Source organism: Orbicella faveolata, unplaced genomic scaffold (genome assembly GCF_042242905.1).
Source record: "Orbicella faveolata isolate gen_17 unplaced genomic scaffold, um_ofav_v1 contig_47, whole genome shotgun sequence".
NCBI lineage: Eukaryota > Metazoa > Cnidaria > Anthozoa > Scleractinia > Merulinidae > Orbicella > Orbicella faveolata.
Genome location: NW_028301577.1, coordinates 4,645,598 through 4,668,245, shown reverse-complemented (window position 1 = coordinate 4,668,245; position 22,648 = coordinate 4,645,598). Strand labels below are relative to the sequence as shown.

The 22,648-nt window shown below is 38.9% G+C and overlaps 3 protein-coding genes across 6 annotated transcripts; 2 read left to right on the top strand and 1 right to left on the bottom strand.

Annotated features, from left to right (window-relative positions):
- The first annotated feature begins 2,022 nt into the window (after positions 1 to 2,022).
- LOC110065812 (histamine H2 receptor-like) lies at positions 2,023 to 3,551 on the top strand. The gene has a single exon (XM_020772982.2). It carries the CDS (start codon positions 2,029 to 2,031, stop codon positions 3,163 to 3,165), a length of 1,137 nt encoding a protein of 378 aa, XP_020628641.2. The 5' UTR covers positions 2,023 to 2,028; the 3' UTR covers positions 3,166 to 3,551.
- A 966-nt stretch (positions 3,552 to 4,517) lies between these two features.
- On the top strand, positions 4,518 to 6,850 carry LOC110066571 (uncharacterized). The gene is made up of 2 exons (XM_020773804.2): positions 4,518 to 4,703; positions 5,897 to 6,850. Exons 1-2 carry the CDS (start codon positions 4,589 to 4,591, stop codon positions 6,460 to 6,462), a joined length of 681 nt encoding a protein of 226 aa, XP_020629463.2. The 5' UTR covers positions 4,518 to 4,588; the 3' UTR covers positions 6,463 to 6,850.
- On the bottom strand, positions 6,821 to 22,286 carry LOC110066582 (transmembrane channel-like protein 7). Of its 4 annotated transcripts, XM_089279441.1 has the most exons (18): positions 20,450 to 20,841; positions 17,277 to 17,532; positions 16,927 to 16,996; positions 15,305 to 15,386; positions 14,542 to 14,909; positions 13,550 to 13,704; positions 13,110 to 13,260; positions 12,253 to 12,414; positions 11,669 to 11,850; positions 11,184 to 11,262; positions 10,767 to 10,864; positions 10,495 to 10,608; positions 9,771 to 9,846; positions 9,181 to 9,311; positions 8,698 to 8,730; positions 8,099 to 8,221; positions 7,930 to 8,008; positions 6,821 to 7,406 (listed from the first exon to the last, which is right to left on the bottom strand). In XM_089279441.1, the coding sequence occupies exons 1-18, from the start codon at positions 20,529 to 20,531 to the stop codon at positions 7,350 to 7,352; spliced, it is 2,298 nt and encodes a 765-aa protein (XP_089135567.1). In that variant the 5' UTR covers positions 20,532 to 20,841; the 3' UTR covers positions 6,821 to 7,349. The 4 variants fall into 4 exon arrangements, with proteins under 4 accessions (XP_089135567.1, XP_089135568.1, XP_089135565.1 ...); XM_089279442.1 differs by lacking the exons at positions 6,821 to 7,406; positions 20,450 to 20,841 and adding an exon at positions 21,686 to 22,286 and having other exon boundaries at positions 7,578 to 8,008; XM_089279439.1 differs by lacking the exon at positions 6,821 to 7,406 and having other exon boundaries at positions 7,578 to 8,008; positions 20,450 to 20,842.
- Positions 22,287 to 22,648: the final 362 nt, after the last annotated feature.

Here is a 22,648-nt window from a genome sequence, read left to right as displayed (position 1 = left end):
TCTTGTCGGAAACTTTTATGCACGGTTTTTACAGAATTAAAAATGTCAGTCATTTGTACATGTCAAGCGGAAGTGTTTTTGGTCTCGGATATCGTTTTACCAACTGGAGTATAAAATATATGATGCTGAACAAGGAGCCAGCCTTGTGCACCGTGAGCTCGTTTTTTCCTGTTGAAACCCTGTGGCAAAAGGTAAGTTTTTCAGAGGGAACGAATCTTAACTATTTGAGAGCGTGAAAAAGTGATTGAACATTTTTTTTTTGGTGCTAAAGAATCTACATTAGACTACAGCTTCATATTTAGCGTTTATGGACGTGTTCCATAGTTTTCAAGGTGCTTTTTTAAAATCGGTTGCTTTTGAATATATAAAGTCAAAAATCGGTGACTTTTTGTGAAATATATCTTTAAGGAAGAAAGTTATTAGTTGCGTATTCAGCAGTCGTCTTTGAAACAGCAGTACTGAAAAAGTGAATAAAATTGTTTAGACCTAGGTTCAGAAAACCAGCGATGACTGAGAGAAGTCCCTTACTTAACGAACTCCGATGAAACGCCGAAACTCTCATTTCAATATAAGACGAAATGTTTTTTTTTTTTTTTCAGTTTATCGGATATTATTTAACAACCATGGAAACGTTATTTAAAAGGCTCCTGCTCTAGACAAATAGAATAACAAGCAAGCAAGGCCAATACTACGTAGAAAACTCAAAGCGACAACGACATGATAGAGTCCAAACTGAAAGCCAAAACAGCTGTTTCAACCCGGTTGGGTCTCACCAGCGCGGTAAAGCAGCCAAAAAAAAACCCACCAGCACGAAGGCCAATTGTGGAACTCAAATCCAAATGTTTGCGGATTGGTCAACGTCACATGCACAACGCGTGACTGTGAACAGGCAAAAATCTGGAATATCATATCGATGTCGCGATAAGGAAATTGTGGACAAACAACAACTGTCCTGCAGAGAATACATGACCAATACCATGATCAACAAGAACCGTCAAAGATTTTTTGAAAAAAATGTTGATATTCTCACGACCAGTAAATAAAAAGGGTAATGTAACCAGGATAAAAACATATTTTAAAAGAAAAGCATTCTCCGGTTGAAAAGATCAAAAACGTATTAAGCTTTCGGCTATCAGTCTATAGCTTTAAACGAATCAGAAATGCTTATGCGCGAATGGAAAAATAAACGAAACACTTCTATTATATTTGCACTTTTCCGTATACATTTCCATTCGCGCACAAACATTTAAGCACAAGCTTCTGTTTTAATCTTTAAACCACAGAACGTTCTTCCTTTCAGATACGTTTATAATTCTGAAGAACAAAATGTACCTTCTTTATATCGGAACGATTTTGGTTGTACTGTAACAGTAATAAAACACTCACTAACTGCTCATCCAAACCATTTCTCTTAGCCAAAGCGAAAAAGCATGCTTATTTATTTTAAGTTTTAATTATTAGTATAGTGGTTTATTTATCACATCGGGTATACTTGAAAACAAATACATCTCTAAAAAAGCGCCAAATTGTCACCACGCATTCAAATGAATACTCGTAATGTGTTCAAACATTAAAGAAATTCACTTTAAATAGCTGATAATTGCTAGTGTTCTTATGGACTTAGAGTGCCATCCACTATTTAAAAGCTTTTAGTTTTTTTCATCAAAACGCCTCAGAGAACACTTTTTGAAAAACTTTTCTAAACTGCGTTTGAAAGCCATATGCTTACGTTTTAGTGACGTCTTGGGAAAATATGTCTAACGAACATTTGCTACCACCTGACGTAATAAAACCTATTTATGAATATTTTCAAGCTTTGGCCTAAACGATGCCAGGAATACAGCGCTAAATGATTTAGAGGGACGTTATTCATTTGAGCACGACTGCTGGTTTTTTTTTTCAGACAAGAGCTAGCGACGTTTAAATTTAATTATCTTCAGTCATACGTAAAGTAAACAATTGCACCTAATATCCTTTTCTATTGCTGTTTTCGATTAAAAGGTTCAGTTTGAAGCCCGATTCGGTAAAATGAACAACACCTCTTTTGACAACACGTCTTTGGGTCAAGTAATCATCCCTGGATGGCACCCGGTGTTTGTAACGATTTCTGTGGCTTGCTACTCGTTGATAATCTTCATTTCCCTCCTTGGAAACGGTTTGGTTTGCTTGGCAATCTGCCTCAATAAAAGTCTCCGCTCGTCGCCAACAATGTCCTTCATCTTTTCACTGGCGTGCTGCGATCTGTTCACTACGAGTTTTGCTATGCCATTTGACGCGGAAAACCTACTGCTTGACGGAGCGTGGAGACACGGTGAAATCCTTTGCATTGTATGGACGACTGCGTACCTGTTTAGTGTGCCTACATCGATATTAACCCTCTTGATCCTCACAATTGACCGCTACAAGACCCTGAGTGATCCACTGAGACGGTTTCGAAAGTCGAAGTTCTTGTCTGTGAAGAGTTCTCGCGTTGCAGTGGTTGCCCTGTGGTGCTACTCTCTGGTGTTCTCCTTGTCGCCTGTGCTGGGGTGGAGATCATATCCCTCTTACGTCATTGGAGGTTATTGCTACTTTAATATCACACCCGTGTATTCCGCTCTCAGCAGCCTTCTGCACTTTATTTTACCGTTGCTAATCATCGGCGGGATTTATTTCAAGATTAATCGTATTGCTCAGAACGTGAAAAACTGCCAGGAGTTGTGTGACGCGGCAAACTCCCCAGGCCACATAGTCCGACACCCGACTCCGCGCGATCAAGGCAACTTCAAGAGAAATCTCAAAGCCACAAAGACAATTGCCTTCATAATTTGCGTCTTGTTCATCTGCTGGTTTCCTTACAGCGTAACTAGTATGGTGTTAAGCCTTTGTAAACCGTGCTTTTTTAGCGTTCCACAAGAACTGCTCGCGTCTCTTTTGATGCTGGGATACCTTAACTCGGCCCTAAACCCCTTCATCTATTCTCTCAGCAACCGGAAGTTCAAGGAGACGTACTGCACTCTCTTTCTGTCAATCAGAAAAATCGGCAGAAATGTACTGCGCAGGTCAAAGTTGTGGTCCCAAACAAGTGATTCATCGCTGTCTAGCAGACGTCATGTAAGCGTCATGGGACAGACCGCAGGAAGCGTTCAATTGACTGCTTTTAACGTTTCGCTAAATTTGCGTTGAAATGAAGTGTTTTCTTTTCGTTTTTGGAAGTTAATCAAGTTAAATTTTTCTTCATTGAGATCAACGATATAGTTAATTAATTGATTTTGCAATCTTGGGTGTATGTAAGCTGAAAAGACAAATTAACCAGGTGGTTTGGAAATGTCACTTTTCAATGGTTTCTCAGTTGGCTGCAAGTCCCAAGCTCAGAATATGCATTCTAACTGATTGCCAAAATGTATTGTTATGTGATTTATTGCATCAAGACAATACCCACCAGTTAATCGATTGTTTTCTTTATCCCCATCACCTTCTACTTCAATATTTATGGATAATTTTAGGAGAAATAAGATACTGATGTAAAAGGTTAACTGACAGAGTGCAATAAAGCAATGTCTTACCCTCCACTCTCTTGTTTAAGGCACTAAACTACCAGGTATTGCTTGTTGAAACTAAAACTGGCCAGCAGAAAATTAAACCGGATTTGACGTGTTGCAAAATAGTCTGAAGATTCGTGGTTGTTCCCCGGTCACGTTGTTCTGCAAATATATTACAACCAAACTTGCTTTAATATTTTTAAAACGATGGTGTCGTATTACATCGCATCCGTTTCGGCAAGGGATTTTCTTGGGGTTAGGTTTTGGTCCGGGGAGTTCTGGAGATTTTGAGGAATCCCTAGAGATTTTTTTTTTCTTTTTTTTTTGGGGGGGGGGGGGAGGGGGCTGATTTTTGCCCCCATTCGGTCATCCCCGTTACTTGAAATCCCGAGTATCCCTTGGGGGCTGGGGGCACGAGATGCTTTTGCCGGAGGCGTAATAGTGGTTTTTGCTAATCAAATTAATAGATTTGGCATAGCGTCTAGAAATTGTATTTTTTTCAAACCGTCAGTCCTTTTTATAATGGGCCAACAAAATGTAACAGGTCTATAAGTAAAAGATACATTAGTTTGGTTTTTATGAGATGCTGTAATTGTGCAATTTAGATTTTGCAGTTACGTTTTAAGCTTTGGTAAAACCTGATTACGATATGAAATCGAATCCATACTTCTAATGTAGAATTACGAATCAAACTTGTATGATATTTAACGTAATCACTTTTGTTTGAAAGCAACTAATCAATCGCCTTCCGTTGTACCGTGAGCTCGTAGTCTGCGTTCTTTATTTAATTCCCTATATATGACTCTTATATCAACTGGTGAAAATAAAAGTTATGAAAAAGTGTTTCTCTTTTTAAAATATTACCTCGAGGATGTAATTAAGCGACGTTCCCGAAGGGGCGCAACAATAGAAAACCCAACACTTTATGTACACAATCAAATGAAATTCATTGAGGAATTCTCGCAATAAGGTGCTTGTATCCAGGGAAACCGACGACTTTGGCAATTTGAGTGTTAATTCATGGCTCTGGAAACATCGCTCGTACAAGAAGCTTTACTTTGTGCCCGATGGCAATGGAAAAATTACCACTTTTGCTGGCAGCGCTTGCATTAGGAACGACAACGCTTTCAGCTTCGCGTGAAAGTCGCTCGATCAACGAAGCCACCAAAAACACCTTTAGATGTAAGTTCAATAATGCTATATTCTGATTACCCCTGAATGTGGACGCTCGTCCTTTTTGAAGTGTATTTTCCTCATTTTCCTTTGATGCTAAGCTCTATATCGAAAAAATTCGTGCGATATTTGTGACTACAGGATTCAGCAAAAAATCAAAACGAGCAATTATAATCTGTAAACTCGATGTGTCGGCTAGCACGTTTTTTTTTTCCTCATATGCCATTCAAGTAAGTGGTAAGTAGCATTTCTAAAATGTATCACATATTTATAATAGATCGCGGCTTCTTTCTAGTGATTCTATTTTTTTTTTTTTTTTTGGCCCTTGAACTCCGAACTATTAAAAGTGCTATCTTACCCACTCACAGCGGAGTGAAGTACGGTGTTTGTGTGATATCAAAGGTTGGCTTGACGTCTTTCACAAGTGAATACCGTGCCATTTCTCACGCCCTCGAAGGAGTAAACGTTTCAAAACAACTCTAAGAATATTGTCCTGCTTAGATACATAGTAATGATTATCGGTGAAACACAAATGTCGTTTAGGACTCAACTTTAAGACTAATTTTAGACGAGTAAAACGTTTTATATATGTACAGTTCGCTACTTATAAAAGCTAGATCCTAAGACCACTAGAGCACTAAGCTAGAAGAAAAAAGAAGTTTTAGAGAGCCTAGCTGGTGGTCGATTTTATAGCAAACAGTCTGGTAAAATTTTACTGAGGAGCCTCAAACTTTAACAGATGGCTTTTATTTTTTCTCTTTAAGTTTAATGTCTCTTTTTCTTTTACATGAGTACAAAATCTTACCTAATATCCAGCCGTTTTCAAAGTTGGCTTCTATTAACTAGAAGCTACTAGTTACAAGCCACGACGTAATTTTGAATCCGTAAACTTAATGTATACATATCATTTCCAGATATGAGCAAATAACTGCCTTGGTTTAAAATTTCTGTGTCCACGACCCACAATTGTTGCGTACGAACCTGGGTTTATGTTAGACTGTTAGTACAAGTAGTCTATTTTTCTCTCGAAATTATGCAGCGATTATGATAAGAAACGTTTCAGAAAAGATGCGATTGGGACGAGACATGGTTTTGCTTTCGCCGGTGAAACACTAGTCTAACCCAACAGAAAAGAGCGACTGCCATCAGTCTGGCTCTATGTTTGTAACAAGTGTAATAAATTAATAGCCTTCTTTTTCTAGTTCTGTTGCACTGCTACCAGGAACCAGTTGCCAAGATGGTAAAGAACTCATCAGCCCATGAAGATGCACAGGGAAAGTTCACAGACGAAGCAGACCTCAAACGAGACGAGATACCAACACCGACTCCTGAACCCACTTTCAAATCAGCCACAATCAACTTCCCCATAAACAGTTACATGGCCAATGTAATGTTCCAGCTATTCGGAAAAGATGGCATTCTAGAAAAAGGTGGATTTGCCAGAGACGGTTACGTCCACAAAAACGCATCCGCCTCTATCATTCTGCTTGGAAGCTTTGGCAACAGATCATCACTGTTACATGAAGTGATGAAAGCGCATCACGAGCCAATAGGCGATGGAGTTCTCGCTTTGGTTGTGCAGTTGTTTTTCACGCCCGACGATTTTCGTCGGTTGACCGACTGGCTCCGAGCAGAGATTCGGGCTGGGTACGTGAACTATGACGATCCATGCTCTCCGATTGTTGCCATCAAGTTCGTGTGTTGTACGAAGATTGCAAACCCCTTTTTGGCGCCGAAGTTTGGAACGCTCCGAGTGGATATCGATTGATTGGAAAGGAAATTTTGGGGGATTTTTCTTAGACTTAGAAGGATTAAAATACTTTTGAAAAGGCGAAATGGGTAATTCGGCCAGAACTTTGGGAAAATATTTCCCCTCGAAAAGATTTTTGTCACAGGACTTAGAAAATGATGGACAGCGAAGAAAAAAAAACTCTGTTCTAATCGCATGTATTTACTCAGTCAAGAGTAAAAACTGTTTTGGGCAAAATGAACGATATTTATGGAAATAAACTCTGGTTTGATCCTAAGTATTTACTCAGAAATACACATCATTTATCTACGAAATAAACTTAATTCAGAACTTCCTTTAAACCATTACAAAGCATGTTCCTCGTTGGAATGCACCATTTGGAAAAATATACCTTACTTTATTTAGACCATTTGCTTCGATGTGTGCGAAAAGTGCTCACATAACTTCCAAATTTACAATTCTAAGACATTGTAGTCTGTGTTCATTACAGACTACTGAAAGTAGTCCATCCCTTCCCGTCCATTGTCAGATAATAATGGCGGAGAGATAGCATGGCCGCGCGAGGACTGAGACTTTTGCGTGGCAGTTATTTGCCGTTGTCTCCTCCCGCGTTGACTTTAGGTTAAAGCAATTCTTATTTAGTACTATTTATGACAAAGCTTCCATAAGAGACTTTACAAAAGGTCCCCAAAATGACTCTACAAAAAACGTAAAATAACAGTATGTTACACTGAACAAAATTAAGTTGAATTAATTGATAGGAGACATGTCATATGTTGATTTTCATTTTCCCACGAGCAAAATGACTTCGCAGAGCGAAATCAAAGGTATGAAGCATGTCACTTTGCACTGTAAGTTTACTTCTGGATTCCTTCTACAGCAAAGTGATATTGATTGCCAGGCATTCAAGGTTTCTCTTGACTTGTAAAGAACTGCAGAAGATACTTCTTGTCTCGGGATTCCTTTAGAGGGAGAAATAAAAGTAGACTGAATTTTTTTAAGAAAGAAGATTAGCAGTATTTCGGTGAACGTATGTTAATAAGTCACGAAACATTTTAAGAATAGACCTTACTGTGAGGAGCGTAGTTAGTTTCAAAGCACTGTGACACGAGGTGTATGTCAGAATGAAGCGAAAGGGAGTAATACATTTTGCCCTGAACGGAATCGGCTAGTCCATCCGTAGGTAACACCAAATTCTGCGAACTGAATCCCCTATTGCACAGTTTTATAGGGTTTAAAAAAATCGAATTAAAGTTATTTCCATCCTTGATTTATAAACAAAAGTTGTCAGCGAGATTGTCACTTTGCTACCAGTTAAGAGAACTTAAAACGCTCGTCAGTGCCTTCCTTTGAAAGACTTTTCCCTGGTGCACTTCCTGAAATCGAAAGTTAGTGCGTGTTCATATCCATAATTCATTGCGGCTTGTAACGGGACTTCACCATATAGACACTATCTAGATTGACTTCCAGCTGAAGTATACATACCATACTGAGTTCTTCCCTAAGGCCATTAATCATTCTTCGGTAAACCTTGGCAATGGCATAGAAAAAATATAAACCAAGACTGAAAAAAAAAGGATTCACCAGTCAGGCGTCAGTTTGAAACCTAAGGAAACGTAACGGAGCGTAACGTTGATCATGCATAAGCGCTTACCAGATAACCACTCCAAGCACAACAAGAAAGACGGGCGAGCTGAGAATGCGGAAAGTGTCACGAAATCCGCCAGGAAGAATTGATACCGTCCATGGAATGATGTCGTAAACTCCATTCAATCCTCTGAAAATTTCAAGAATAAAGCTATATCAAGCTGAACTGAGGTCTCTTTACATGTAGACTGCATGCAGCTCTAGGCTTGATTACCAGCCGCTGTTCGAGAAGGAGGCGGAAATCGAGTCTATTGTTGCTCTAGATCTCTATCTTTCAAGAGAATCGTCGAGAAACTTTACTCGATTGGCGCACAATTTAGCCTAAACTGCGAGTTGTCTTGTGCTCTCCGCAGTGGGATAAGACGACTAAGGTTTCAACTGTCACAATTCAACTCCAGCTCTCCTTTGTACTGGGCTTAAAGGTCTTCAGTAACGAATCAAATTCTTTCAAGAAAATCAAAGAAAATGTACGAGCACAGTAATGAGATTTTTGTTATTGAACTGTAAAAACCCACAGTGGCAGACAGACAGACAGACAGATATTCAACCTTTATTTAAGCACGATTTAAAATTAGAGCTGAGAAACTCGAGGTGTTAAGAACTCACCTGAATGGTCCATACAACTCTGATGGACGGATCCTGGGGAAAAAATGAAGAACGTAACAACTGAATTAAATGTTGTAATTCCATTATGTGAAATCCTTTCAATCACGAGGCAAGTAATAGGATGAGAAGTTCACAAAAAGTTCAGTGTATCTTGATTTACCAAAATAAGTCTCTACTTAAAGTCATATCCAATTTAAACCTCGTTTCTCGGAGACCGAGGAGTAAGACTGAGTACTAGCTCGGTGTCGTCATATTCGTTTTGTGAGAATAATCCCATGGGGCTCTTAACCGGGATTGAGTACCTTTGGTATGTGGTCAATCTTCGTTGCTTTTACATAAGAGTCCCTCGGCAATAAAATGGAATTCAAAAGGTTGAAGGTAGTGGGTAAATCGAAGACTTAATCTCACACGCGGTAAAGTAACAGCCTACCTGTGGTTGTAAACATATTTAGCTTTAATCACACTTCGAATAGTAATGCTTACTGTGTTACTCCATAAGCCACTGCGGCCAGGCAAAGAAGAAATGTGCCGAGCAACAGAATCATAAAGAAGTAGTTTGATCTCCCGGCACGGTAAGCTTTCTCTTGGGTACTACTATTATAAACTACGGTCGCCTGTGAAAAACAGAGAGGTATCAGAACGTATTCATCACTCATTCGCTTGATATGAAAGGATTTCTGCCTCAAAATTTGTAATCTTGCAAGGTAAAACGATATATATTGAAAACTGAATTGGATTAAATTGTTAATACATTAAAACGCCGGATATGATCTGAGGGGAAATGGAACTACTCTACACCAACCTGATTTAAATCTTGAATGGATGAAATATTTGTTTGCCTATTGACTCTCAGAATAATTTACCCCGGCCAGTAAACTACGACACCTGAAGAACATTAATGAACTCAGGTAAGCGATTTTTAATCATTTTTAGATCAAATTGAATTATTAAATTTTATTATTTTAGAGTAATCTAGCCTTCTTATATTAGCTTTAATCCCTCAGTATTTTATCTCCTGAACATGACTGTGATCGACTACTTTTTACAAGGGGCCACACTTCTCTCGCCCTTACCTTCTTGGCGTAGAAAGTAATTAGAAGTTTAATGATCGCCATTAGCGGTAGAAATGGACTGTACCATGTACCAATCCTGAAATAAATTGTAACGAGGTTTAATCATAAGCAAAGACCGGGTACAATTAGCGATGCTTGGTTGTTCAAAGCAGCATTAGGCGGATATATCTCCCATTTATAACATTTCCTGCCTATGCCTTTTTCCTTGCCCCCTTTAAGATATTATCTTTGTACTTTTGAGAAGGGTGCTTTCAGAACTTCGAGAAGGTGTTTAGTATTCGCCATCGCCTTCCTTACTTTGCTCTGCGTAAGGCTCTATATGGATGGATTCATAGGTCCTTCTTTTTGAGAGAAGCGCTTTCAGAATTTCGAGGTGTTCATCCCGCCCCTGTCCCTTCTTTAGTATGCTCTGTTAGGCTGTACATCGATGGATTCTTAGCTCCTTCCTTTTGATAGAGGTGCCTTCTGAACCTTAAGAAAATGTTCTGTCCACCTCCTCTTCCTTAGTTTCACCGGGGGAGGGGGGGGGGGGGGTATTGCTGTACATCGATAGCTTCTTAGCTCTTTCAAGTCCTTTAATAAGGCTCCTACAAACACATACATTGATCATCGTAAAGACATGAATGATCTCGCAGTTAAGTACACAAACCAAGCATGATCACTGTCCAATTGCGAACACTCTAAATTTACTACACAAGATCTAGATGTGAACACATACACATACCATATCAGAGACTGGCCATAAACAAGATCCAGAACGTTATTTGGAAGATTGAATTCGGCGCGGCCAATTTTCCTTCCCAGGTCACATCCTAAACTAACATAATCAGCAAAATACCTAAAGAAAAATTATAAACGACGATAAGTAAACGACACGAAACGTTCCTTTAAAGGAACAAAAATATTACTGAGAGGTTACTGAATAACAAACGTAAAGCACTTTCGTAAATGGTCGAAGCAAAGACGTATATAATGGCAATAAAATGCTGTCGTTACCTCCGAGGCGTTTGGACTACGACGATAACCAGAATTGTGACGAAAAAGTCAGTCCATATCAACTTGAACATTTCTGCACCAATGACATTCTCCCAGCACTAATGGGCAAAAAATTAAAATTTAACATTACTTAAAATAGGCACTTTCATCTTTCACTAACTGACTGACTGACTGACTGACTGACTGATTGACTGACTGACAGAGTGACTGACGGACTGACTGACTGACAGAGTGACTGACGGACAGACAGACAGACAGACAGACAGACAAACAAAGATTGAGGGACTGACTGACTGACGGAAGAATGGACGAAATATCGCTACGACTACTACAGCCACCCAAATTCTACAACACAATTGAAGGAGTTACACGTAACATGAAGTATGACTAGAAAGAGGATACCGGTATCTGACTTACCAGCATACAGGTCTTGTTAATTCGATTGTAAAGCGAAACAAGCAGTACCGCAATTGAAGCCAGCTTAAGAAGCACGGTTCTGAAAATTTGCAGGAAAAAGATGTTACAGAAGGCGGTTTGGTTTGGTTTTTGTTTTGTAACAGTTTAATGAGAGCCCCTGGGTTCCCAAAGGAAAATCCAGCAATCCGAACACTACAAATTGCTCACCAATTGTTTAGTCTAAGATGAATCAAGACTTCGATGTGAGTGGTTAAAATAGAGGGCAAAGGTTGGAAATAGCTACACTAGCGGAAGTTTGATCGAGTACAACGGAGGGAAATAACTGGCGCATGCAAGTAATTGACAAGGGATGTGTGAGAAGAACGCCTTCACCTATGTTTTCTATTTCCCGCTTTTTCTAGTCATACGCGCGCTATAGACGTACCATATTTGGAAGCAACCTCGTTAGCACTCTCGTTTACGGTGACGTAGCACCAGTGACATACCTGGCCAAGTCAACGTTGACTCTGACTCTTGGGCTCCAGTTCTCCAACCGGGAAAAGAAGAAGAATATACTGGGAACAATGAATCCTAAGGCGGAGAGTGTGATTGGTGAAGCGTAGCTTTGCAAGAATTGAATGAAATCTGTCTTAATTGACGCCTTAAAATCCGGATTATCTTGCGAAGTCTACCTCGAAAAAAGAAACATGAATTAAAAATGTGACAAACACTCTGCTTAAAGAAATAATTTAAATAAACAAATAAAAGAAAAAAAAACACGGGGTGCGTTTTTATAATATAACCGAAGACTAGTAATCCTCTCAAAATGACGCTTGTTCACGTGAAGTCAAAGGGACTGTTAAAGGCGCATTTCGCAGCATTCGTAAAAAAACGAAAGCAAACGAACATGGAGTGGAGAGCCAATCACAACAGTGCGCTCGTGATCGAAAATGACGTCAATGTTGTCAACATGAACAAGAGCTATGAGACATAACCACGGTTTCCGAAAGTTTGGGCCGCTATAAACAATGACCATGCTTTTTAGCCAACTTTTATGTTAATGGCAATTCATCATTTCACTGTTTCTTACCGTAACGGACAACTGACTGGCCATAAAAATAAGGTACGCTGACACACCCAGCAGCCCAACTACAATCAGATTGACAAGAATCCTTATTGCGTACAGTTTATAGATTTCCTTCTTTGTTCTTTGGGCCAAAGTCGCAAGTCTTAAGTCTTCTGCAAGATCAACCTAAAAAAAAATGAATCAAGTATTAAAAACACCCTGTAAGGCCTGGTTTTCACTACGACATAAAAACAAGCACAAGCATAAGCATAACATTAGTGAAGATGCCCACAACCCTAGCACAAGCAGAACAAACATTTTTGTTCTTCTTGTGTTTGTGCTTATGCTTATGTCAAGTGAGAACGCGCTGCTCTAAGCATAAGCATAAGCATAGGCAAAAGCATCGTCCTCCATTCTGTTTTACTGTATTCAGGAGGTATGGAACTTGAAATAAGGCAATTATCCATCTTGTTTATGCTTACGTCCTTACTTCGGCGTCCTCGCTACCGTTATGCTTAAGCTTGTACTTGTGCTCGTGCTTGTGCTTATGTCGCACAAGTAGTAAAAACCAGGCTTAAGGAAGTGCGCAATGTTGACGCAATGATGGTGGGAGAAAAGAGTATTTACATTTTCACAAAAAAATCGAGTGATTTTGCTTTCTTTTCTCGCGGCGTTTCTAAAAGAAAAATAGAACATTTTTTTCCAGATTTCTTACAAATAGATGTAAGCTACATGTCTAAGCCTTCTAACATACTGAAATACATTATTCAGGGTTTAAATAGTCCGTGTTGCTTCCGCAGAGACAATAATTCCAAGAGACTTACCAATACAGTAAATTTGTACAGTGTTGCCTTTAAAAAGAGAGAACGTATCAGTCTTACCTCGATCTCTTTGACGATCCTCATAGTCTGCAATTTTCCCGCAGCTTCGTCTTCGATGCACATATCCCAGCCGCCAAACACTTTATTCGCGTACGTGTGAGAATATTTACTACCTTCCTTTACGTAACTCTCCTCAAATATCTGCGAAGCACTGAAACAATCAATTGTACATACAGTTTGGTTTTACGAGTCGATTGAACCACTTACTAGTTAGAACTATCTCTTGAGCGAAATTCTTGAACCAATCGCACAACTCAAATATACAGATCGGAAATATCTATTCTACTGCGTAGGAAAGGCAAATATTGCAAAATATTGCTTTCCTTATACTTTACGGGCTGTGTAAGGTTTGAATGGTAATGTGATAAAATGTACAGCCGCCATATTTTTTTTTCCTACAGAAAAAAAGAATTTAGGCTAAAGTTATGTCTTACTCTTACCTCCACAAGATGGAAAGAAGAATGACTAGAAAGCAGAAACAGCCAACTATAAAATAGGCCAGCGGCATGTTGTAGTAAGTCTTCTCACCACTCGGCAATACCAAGACTTTGTCGGAGTACCTTCCATAGAACATGAAAGTCGTGTTGATCCAGCCCTACAATTCAAATAGAACGGGGCACTTAAAGGAGCTTATTCACGGTATTTCGAGTTATTTTGGCCACGTATACCAAGCTGGAAAAACACCAAAGAGATGATAATAAATCAAAACGGCACAAGGATGGTTAAGGATGGAGAAGATTGACACAGATTACAAGCGAAGAACTTGAAAAATTTAGGCTAAACTTTTCAAGACGCGCAAACCGTGACGTAGCCAGCTAAAAGACTAAATTATTTATTGAATATACTGAAAGTGGTCTCGTGTCACTGAGATAGAAAGTCGTTGGGCTATGGTCCGACATAGTGAACACGCCAAACTTAGTAAAGTTGAGCTGAAACTACTTTGTATATTCTCTCAAATGGATTGAAACTATCAACACTGTCGACTTATTTGAAAAAACTGCCAAGCTCAAACTGTCTCCACTATGAAGACATGTTATGTCGTGTTACGGGTAACGTTATTCAGTATAAAAGAGGGAAAAGTCCTAAAGAAAATAGGTGACAAATGGTCAAATTAAGAGGGTAAGTGACAGACATATTATAGGGTTAGCCCTTCATGGATTATTCTTGCGTGTCGACATCGTCATGGTAACCGACTGGGGTTGAAGACAGACTTTACCTTTATCATTATCTTAAAAAGTACAGACGGGTCACCCTTACGATACAGAAAACACGTCAGTGAACAAACTAACTCTTGATTTCCGTCCGCCGTTAACTGTACAAACTGCAAAACGACTGTATTAGATAAAATACAGATCTACATCTACATTTGCATGAGTAAAGTCGGTAAAATATCTTAAGATATCACAGCGACTTGACAGGCATGCCAACTTACGATGCCAGAAAAGAAGTCTGTGAGGAGTTGTGCAAAAGGCTTGTTTGTATAAAGGGAATAATCATTTGGTTTCACCAGATGGCATTTCCGATCAGTTTCTTCTTCGGTGGCGTTGGGCGCCACGTCTCTTCTCCGCCTTACCGCGGGAGATGCTGTTACAGTTGTTGGAACAATGGCTGAGGAACTGGATGAGGTTATTGTCGTATTGGAGGCGTTTTGAGGAGTCTGGTTCAACGGGAGTTCTTTTCCTGTGCTGATGGCTTGAGGAATGATCACGAAGCACAGAGTCAGAATGAAAATGTAGACGTTCAACTGAAGCAGCCATTTGAGAAACGTGAAATAAGACAGGACTCCATTTCCAAATGACCCTGGCAACAAAATTAATACAACAAGATGGAATCAGTAACAAATCAGTTCATTTTAACATGGAGGCATGATAAGTTTACATCTCTAAGAAAAGAAATTTGGCAGTAATATGCATACAGTAACCAAAGTAGCAAAATATTACTGAGGGGTTGTTTTAATTATCGCATACACTCTTTCTTCTCATTTTGTCTAATTCACCAAAAATCACCGTAACAGCTGGCATACTAAGTATATATATATATATATATATATATATATATATATATATATATATATATATCTTTTTCCATTTCACTTCCAATCTCGAGATCTTAATTCTCCTAAGTGATTAACATAGAGTTCTTTCAGTACCAGTCAGGAGAATCTGTAACAAACTAAGGCCACCATGTGCGCTCACCTTCTATTTCCTTGAAGTGACCTCTCCATAATTCATACGAGTTTACAAATTCCTTGCTGGCACCGTAACATCTTTTAAAATTCTGAAAGTGAAAGAGTTTCAAGGTTTAGGATGACACTCTTGAATAGACTATTTTACAGTTGTCTGCTCAGTGACCTGGCCTTTGTATGGCAGCGAGGCAAGAGTTGACCTTGTTTGGATACAGACCTCACTGCTTTTGTCATGTAAATGCACCTAGTTAGCATCAGAACAACTTGTTTTACACAACAAAAGCACTGAGGTCTGTATCAAAACAAGGTCAACTCTAGCCTCGCTGCCATACAAAGTCCAGGTCACTGAGCAGACAACTGTAAAATGGTCTATTCAGCTTCAACACTAACTGAGCTAAGCGTATAATAATTAACACCATTTTTGGAGCCATTCAAACCATAGTTAGTACTCTACTAACCATGTTCAAACGTACACAAAATACGTTTCGATCAAACAAAATATGGAATAAATCGCAGAGTTTTTTTCCTATTTTACCAACCAAACGTGTTTTATGTGTTCTTTCCAAGGAAAGGCGAACGAAAGTCTACTTCAAGACAGTCTACCGAGAGTAGTTTTCACCAACTTAGGATATCATTAGAATAACTTCCAAAGGACCAAACGTTTTAACTGAAAACTGAAAATAATTTTTGACTTAAAACTAACAGATACGAGGACATTTTAGCCGAAGGGGTGCTCGGGTTTAGAACTGATGAAGCTTTAATCAAAAATCAATACCGTGGTTCATCGAAAACTAGACCTCGAAAAATCCCTAGGGACCAAACCTAAACTAAAAACGTCCCATATCCGAAAAAATATCCCAAAATGTATGAAATATTCCCTTCCACACAATTAATGTATAATATATACCGCCTTTCTTTGATTATAAATCTTATCGAGAGAATTGTTTTGCCAAAATCATATATAAACGGTTTTTATTTTGCAAGAATCTCAAACCGTACTAAGGTTTGTATATTCTACGCAAAAGTGTTATAACAAAGAAATCCCAAAATCGAGAGCCACACAAACCCAGAAAAATTCCTCGCACCTCCAGTCCTCATTTTAAATGACAAATGTCCTGAAAGTGATAATCTCGACAGCCTCAGTGTCTCATTAACTCGTGAAACTGATTAACGCCGCACGAAACACCTGCAACGGTGCAAAATTCGACAACTTGTGTCTAAACAAACTGACAGATGTCACTAATGACAGAACTTCACAACGGAAGACTGACACTGAATTCGTTACATCCCCTGTCACATCCTGGTACCTCGGGAAATTACCACGATACGGCACAAGAACTACAGAATTACAAGGCAAAATCATACCCCACTTCGTTACGTTCATTTCTCTAGCTTGAAAAAGCAGGTTGATTGTAATTCCAGTTCTACTTTACGAATTTGTCTTATAATGAAAAATAGTACCTTGCATGCACGCAAAAAGGCGTGAATGCATTCTACAACGTTCGACGTTTCTCCATAGTTTCACACGAAACTGTTTTCTATTTTCTGTTATTCTGATTTAAAACTGAACCCCAATCACCGCACGCTTAACTCAAAAATGCCTTCACAGAGTCACAATTTTTTAAAACGTACCATTGCGATATGAAGTCGTAGTTGTGTGAAAGAGGAGAGACCATGTGGGGTACTGGACAATGACGAACTCCTAAAGACGAAAGCACAAAGTAGACAAATAAATATAAATCAACAGACTGTTTAACTGAACAATTTTCTCTGATCAATACATTCAGTGCTCACTTTCGCTAAATTCACAGTGAGAATTTAAAACGCTTCTATTTTGAAGTGGCTTCCCAGTGGTAATTAAATTTGTATTAAAATTAATTCATAAAGCGACTTCCAGCACTGAACGAACAAAACACACAATATTTATTTTAAGAACCTCTTATGTTTACTATAAAAATTGTACATTATAAGTTGTCCTTTACCTTCTCTTTCGCAGCTTCGTAAGTCTCACCGACAAGGGCTCTGTTTGCTCGAACTTCTTTCTGGTTGAGCTTGTAGCCTCGTCCATCTGTTTCTCATCGTCAGAATCTTCGTTATTTACAGCCTCGTAATCGTGTGATCTCGGCCGGTCTTTGCCCTGCATTTTCCTTCTTGCTTGTCGCTGCCAAAGTGACAGCTGCCGACTAGGAAGGTTCTTTAATATATCGGTCCTTCTAGAATTAGCGTCATCTTCCTCTGCTAAAGAAAAGCAAGTTTCTTGTCGGTCACCTGTAACGCACTTGAAATGAAATTGAACACTAAACTGAGAATGAATAATTTTTAAAAAAAAAACGCAAATACGTTCTTGAAAGTTGACAGATTTCTAAGCAACGCCTTTGTTGCTCGGAACATCAGACACAAAGTGTAAAAATGTATCAAACATGCAGTTTGCGAAAGGCAGAATGTTAAGTAAAAAACATGATCGTTTATCCAGTGTTGTCTGTTTTTAACAAATTTTGAAACTGACACATGACAACAAGCTAAAAAGAATGATGTAAAAGGCTGAAACAAAAACTGATCTTTGAAGTGTCAAATCCTACTTGCAGAACTGTCGGAGAATTAGTTGGCCCGCCCAAGTTTACGGGAATACACAATTTAGTTTTCCCCAGTCAGAGCTGCAGGCTTCACTTAATCTGTTAAATGTCATGAATTTAATTTTGATTCCCCCCATCGACTCCTGCTCGCAGTGTAATAATGAACTCAAAGTAGCCTGCAGAACAGGCGGATAAGCGGGGGACTCATTTCATTGTAACTGGGCACAAACTTTCCCAGTTTTTAATGTCATCAGACATTCCTGGTGGTCGTATTTGTAGAGTATTAAAATGTAGCGAGAAAAACGCTATGGCCTCCTAGCCCATTAGTTTTGCTTCGGCTAAAAAGTACGAGGTGGTGGTTTTCACATGGTGGTCCTAACGCGGGGTTCCACTTAAAATGGCCAATAAGAACAAACGTAAAAACAGAATCAACCAATGAGAACTCAGAGCAAATAAACTAATCAGCGCAGAGCGCGGGAAAACTCATTCTAGGTTCTTTGCCGAGTAAGTGGCGCTACATTTTTAAACTACACTCTTGTTTATAGAGCTGAACAGGAATAAGTCAACACAGAAGTCTATAATGAAAGTGGTAAAAGTTCAAGTGAGGCCTTACACTACTGTAAAATGATGTTAAAATCTTTTTAAAAATCCAAGCTTTCGCCGATCTACGGCATCATCAGGGATAAGAAAAAATATTCCGCGTAAGGCTTATATACAGATATAAAGTAAAAACGTGTGAAAAGCGAAAGAATGTGGAGGGTAAAATGCATGAGATAAATAAGATACAAATATGAATAAAAACGAATGATGTGATCTAATGAGCGAGTGTCAAAGTACAAAGAGTCTCTAGATATGTTAAAATAATTATTAGAATAAAAGGTCCGCGAATTCGCTGCATTCCTCTGGGGAGTTGAGGGCAGGTTTGTAGTTTCGTATGTAAATCGCTTCGAACAGTCGTAGATTTGCGCGGTCGTTTTCTAGTCCAATGGTCTTGATTTCGTTGCCTTTGTGGACTTTGTTTTGGCACTTTGAAATGTGTTTCTTCACGGAGGAGTTGTCATTGTTCAGGTGTTCTCTTACACGATCGTGGATAAAGCGTGTAGTACTCCCGATGTAGTATTGGTTGCAGTTGTTACATGTGATTTGGTAAACAGCGTTGCGTAATAAGCACAATTTGGTGCTGGAGATAGGGCAGTTGGCCCTCGTGCATGTCCGTTCCGTGTTGTTTTGAGAGAGAGCTCGTCTGAGGGTGTATGACTTGTGCGCGACCCGTACTGGTATACCTTCTTTTCGGAAAATGTTGGTGATCCTGTAGTTGAGACGTTCGGAGATATATGGGATCTTCAGGTACGACCATTCTGTGCTGAGAGGTCGAGGGTCTTTCTGATGGTTCTGGGAGTGTTTAGTTTTGTCTATAGTGCTTTCAGGATTCTTTCAAGATTCTTTCAAGATTAAGTCAGCAAAAATAATTTCTTTTCTACAGCTAAAAGAGTGTGGTTGTGTAACGCTTTATTAAGATGGCGGAAGTCTTCTATAGCGCACTCCAAGTATGGCAGGTAACCAGGACTTGCCGATCATACAGGTATATGGAGATGGTGATAACTTGTTAAAACATAATTGAATGACCCACTTATATTATCTTCAATGCGAAAGTCAAGTTGTAACAAGTCATTGCACGAAACTGTAGCAAGTTGTCAGGGATTTTTCTTGACGGATAAAATGTAAATTTTCCAAACTGTACCTGTTTACTTATGCCCGTATTTTTACATTAAAATAATGCGTTATTACAGTCTTTCAATGTTATTTGTTTGCTTGTTTGTTTGTTTATTTTCTATTGTCCTTGAACAACACGGTCTCGTAAATTTTCGAAATATTTCCTGACAACAAAACTCAGGTTTATTTTGTAAAAATGATACCGTTTTGGAACAAGACTGTTAAAATTAAAATTGACGATGTAGTTGTGACGAACTATTTAGTTGGATGCGACACGATTGTCATTTCGGATCAGTGGGCTAACTAAGTTCACAGACTGATTTGAATGACTGTATTTGTAGCATTGAACAAATATTAAGATTGGGAGAATCTTGTACAAGCCGACCCGTCTAAAAACACGAGTTAACAACCACGGAGTGTAATGCTAAATTTATAAACAAAAATCACTTCATATGGGCCTTTTAACGTGGAAAGTCACTTAGAATATATTAGCCGGCTTCCTATAATTTACTAAGTGCTTCGAAGCGAAACTGACAAATTCATTTTATAGTTACAAAAAAAGAAAGCCTATACAAGTGACGCGCGTTTTAACTGCGTTTATAAATAGCTCGTTAAAACTCATCAAAACTTATACAGCTACATGTACACGTGCAAAGTTCCTGAAGTCCATTCGATTTAATTCTACCGACAAAACACTGATGTACCGTTCCGTATCGCTTTCCCACACTATGAACCTCATTTAACATGCAGCGTTCTATAAATAAGTTCAGCCTGCTAACAGGATAAACTGTTGTACAACGACCACGTTTAGTCACTTGTTACTCATACAACGACATCAACATAATAATAGTTGTTAGAATTTTACTAACCGGAATAAACCGTCAATTTTGTATCGGACGCGTCGGAGACGTCTTGTAATTCACTGCTCATTTCGTGTTGAGGTTCATCCATTTCCGCGCCGTTAAGTATAGCTGTTTACATTTTCATTCTTCAATCATGACAGTTCCTCTCCGTTTGATTCGACGAAACGAAGCAGGAGATACTCCTGGATTAATTGTTCAAGGTTTCCCACTCAAATATTCACCCACTACCGACACGTTGAACAAACAAATACAGGGAATAGATTGAGCCGAGATGAAAGCTTTCCTTGATTAAACACAATTTGCATAAAGTTTTCCGCGTCTGTCCTTTAAAAATGCTTTAAAGCCCCTTGTGGGATTTTCGCATCAGTGAGCACGAAATAAAAAAAAGAAAAACTGAAAACCACGATATTCATGAAACAAACGACATAAACCCGCTATTCTCGAAGAATACATGTTGCCACAAAATGGCAAACTGATAGCTTTATAAAAGGTTTTACAACTAGACACCAATAAAATGACCGCAATTACAAAAATCAAAATTTACAGAGTAAAACGGTATTAACAGGCGCAGCAGTTTTTTTTATAAATAACTTAAGTAAGTGATATTATTCGTCAAAACCTTGCGGTAATTTGATGTGTAAACTGACTATAGCCATTGCAAATACACATTCACTCCCGAGAATAAATTTGTTTAAATATAAACGTGTTTAAAAAATTGCATGAAAATACTGAACTGATACTTTTTTAGAGAATAGCTGTTGCCAAGAGTTTCTTCTTGTTCTGAAGAATTTTTTTCTCATTAAGTACCAGTTATAACGGTTAATTAATATTATTATATGGCTTTGGCTTGTGGCCGATATAACGCGCGCTCTTATTGGTTAATTGTCACTAAATGGTAGGGCATTATTCTCCCGTAATGCCCACGGGCCGATTACGGATTATGCAAATTAGGAAGAGCCCGGTTCTGAAAATTCAAGCGCATTGAAGCGATGAAAGCCGATTAAAATCAGTACGAGAATATCAGTAGCTAAAAGTTTAGAGATATTTCTTTAATAAAATTTATATAGATGACTTACCAGTCGGTCACCTTGGCGGGCACTAGTGAAAAACAATCAAAGTTTGCCTAGTCTTAAGTATAGCTAAAATCGCTAAGTAAAAAACACCATCGGCAGATCTGCCATGCATCCTGAGTAGAACACCACAAAGAAACTTATAAGTTATCATCTTAGTCACAGCAATTACCGAAGTATTGAACTCCGTCAAAGTTCTCGTCAAATAGATTCCCTCGCTTTGACACAAGCAAGTGTAAATCAGCTTCCAGGATCATCAGATGTAAACAATCGGGCGGTTTCTGTCGGTAGCAGTGTTTCTGATAACTGCAGACGTTCACAAGGCTTGAAATGTTCATCCATAAATCCCAGAATGAAGAAGGCGAAGATATGTTGTCGAAAGCGAATGCGAAGATCGAGTTAAGCTTATTTTGAGCAGTCCATTCTGAAGCATTAGTATCTTCTTTCACCGAAAGACGGTTGGTTTGGACAATTTTGAAGCACTTGCTGTCTTTTCCATATGCGTTGACGTTTCGCCCCAAAAGTCGGAAAAACTTCCCCATCAACTTGTGGTACCACGATACTAAAATACGTTTTTGAGGCTGTGACAGTGACTTTTCCGTAAAGAAATGAGTGTTTTTAACGGAATACGTAATACAGTGGTTAAATTCGCTGACTGTGTAGTTTTGCCCTAGGTTTGAGACGATGAATGAATCGGTAAACGCGCGCATCGCCGGATGTAAATTGACGACTTCCGCTCGAATGATTTTTCTCTTTATTGATGAGCCATATAATAAACAACTTAATAACCTCGATCCTTCGGTCGTTACGGGAAAATCTCAAACCTCGGCCTGCCGTATTGACCTCGCTATCGCTCGGTCAATACGGCAAGGCCTCAGTTTGAGATTTTCCCGTAACGACCTCACTCTCGGTTGTTAAGTAGTTAGTATCTTTGTCAGTCTTTCATCAAGACATGAAAAGCAAAGCAAGGCAAGATGCAAACAAACGAAATCAACAACTGTAATTTCTGTCATAAGAAGTATTTTTATAGAGTAAAAATGTGTCATTTCCACTATCGCTAAGAAACGTTTTTTTAAAGACTTTTTTTTCACATTTCTCATCCAAACAGGGAATCAACAACCGCGCCCACGTGCAC

Bases quoted from the DNA above. Each gene is read 5' to 3' on its own strand.
- LOC110065812 (XM_020772982.2), top strand. From the start codon at position 2,029: ATGAACAACACCTCTTTTGACAACACGTCTTTGGGTCAAGTAATCATC.
- LOC110066571 (XM_020773804.2), top strand. From the start codon at position 4,589: ATGGCAATGGAAAAATTACCACTTTTGCTGGCAGCGCTTGCATTAGGA. The intron at 4,704-5,896 runs GTAAGTTCAATA...TTCTTTTTCTAG, and splicing joins CACCAAAAACACCTTTAGAT to TTCTGTTGCACTGCTACCAG.
- LOC110066582 (XM_089279442.1), bottom strand. From the start codon at position 22,223: ATGCGCGCGTTTACCGATTCATTCATCGTCTCAAACCTAGGGCAAAAC. The intron at 10,609-10,766 runs GTAACGACAGCA...ATTTTTCTTTAG, and splicing joins GTAGTCCAAACGCCTCGGAG to GTATTTTGCTGATTATGTTA. The intron at 9,847-10,494 runs GTATGTGTATGT...AATTTATTTCAG, and splicing joins TATGGCCAGTCTCTGATATG to GATTGGTACATGGTACAGTC.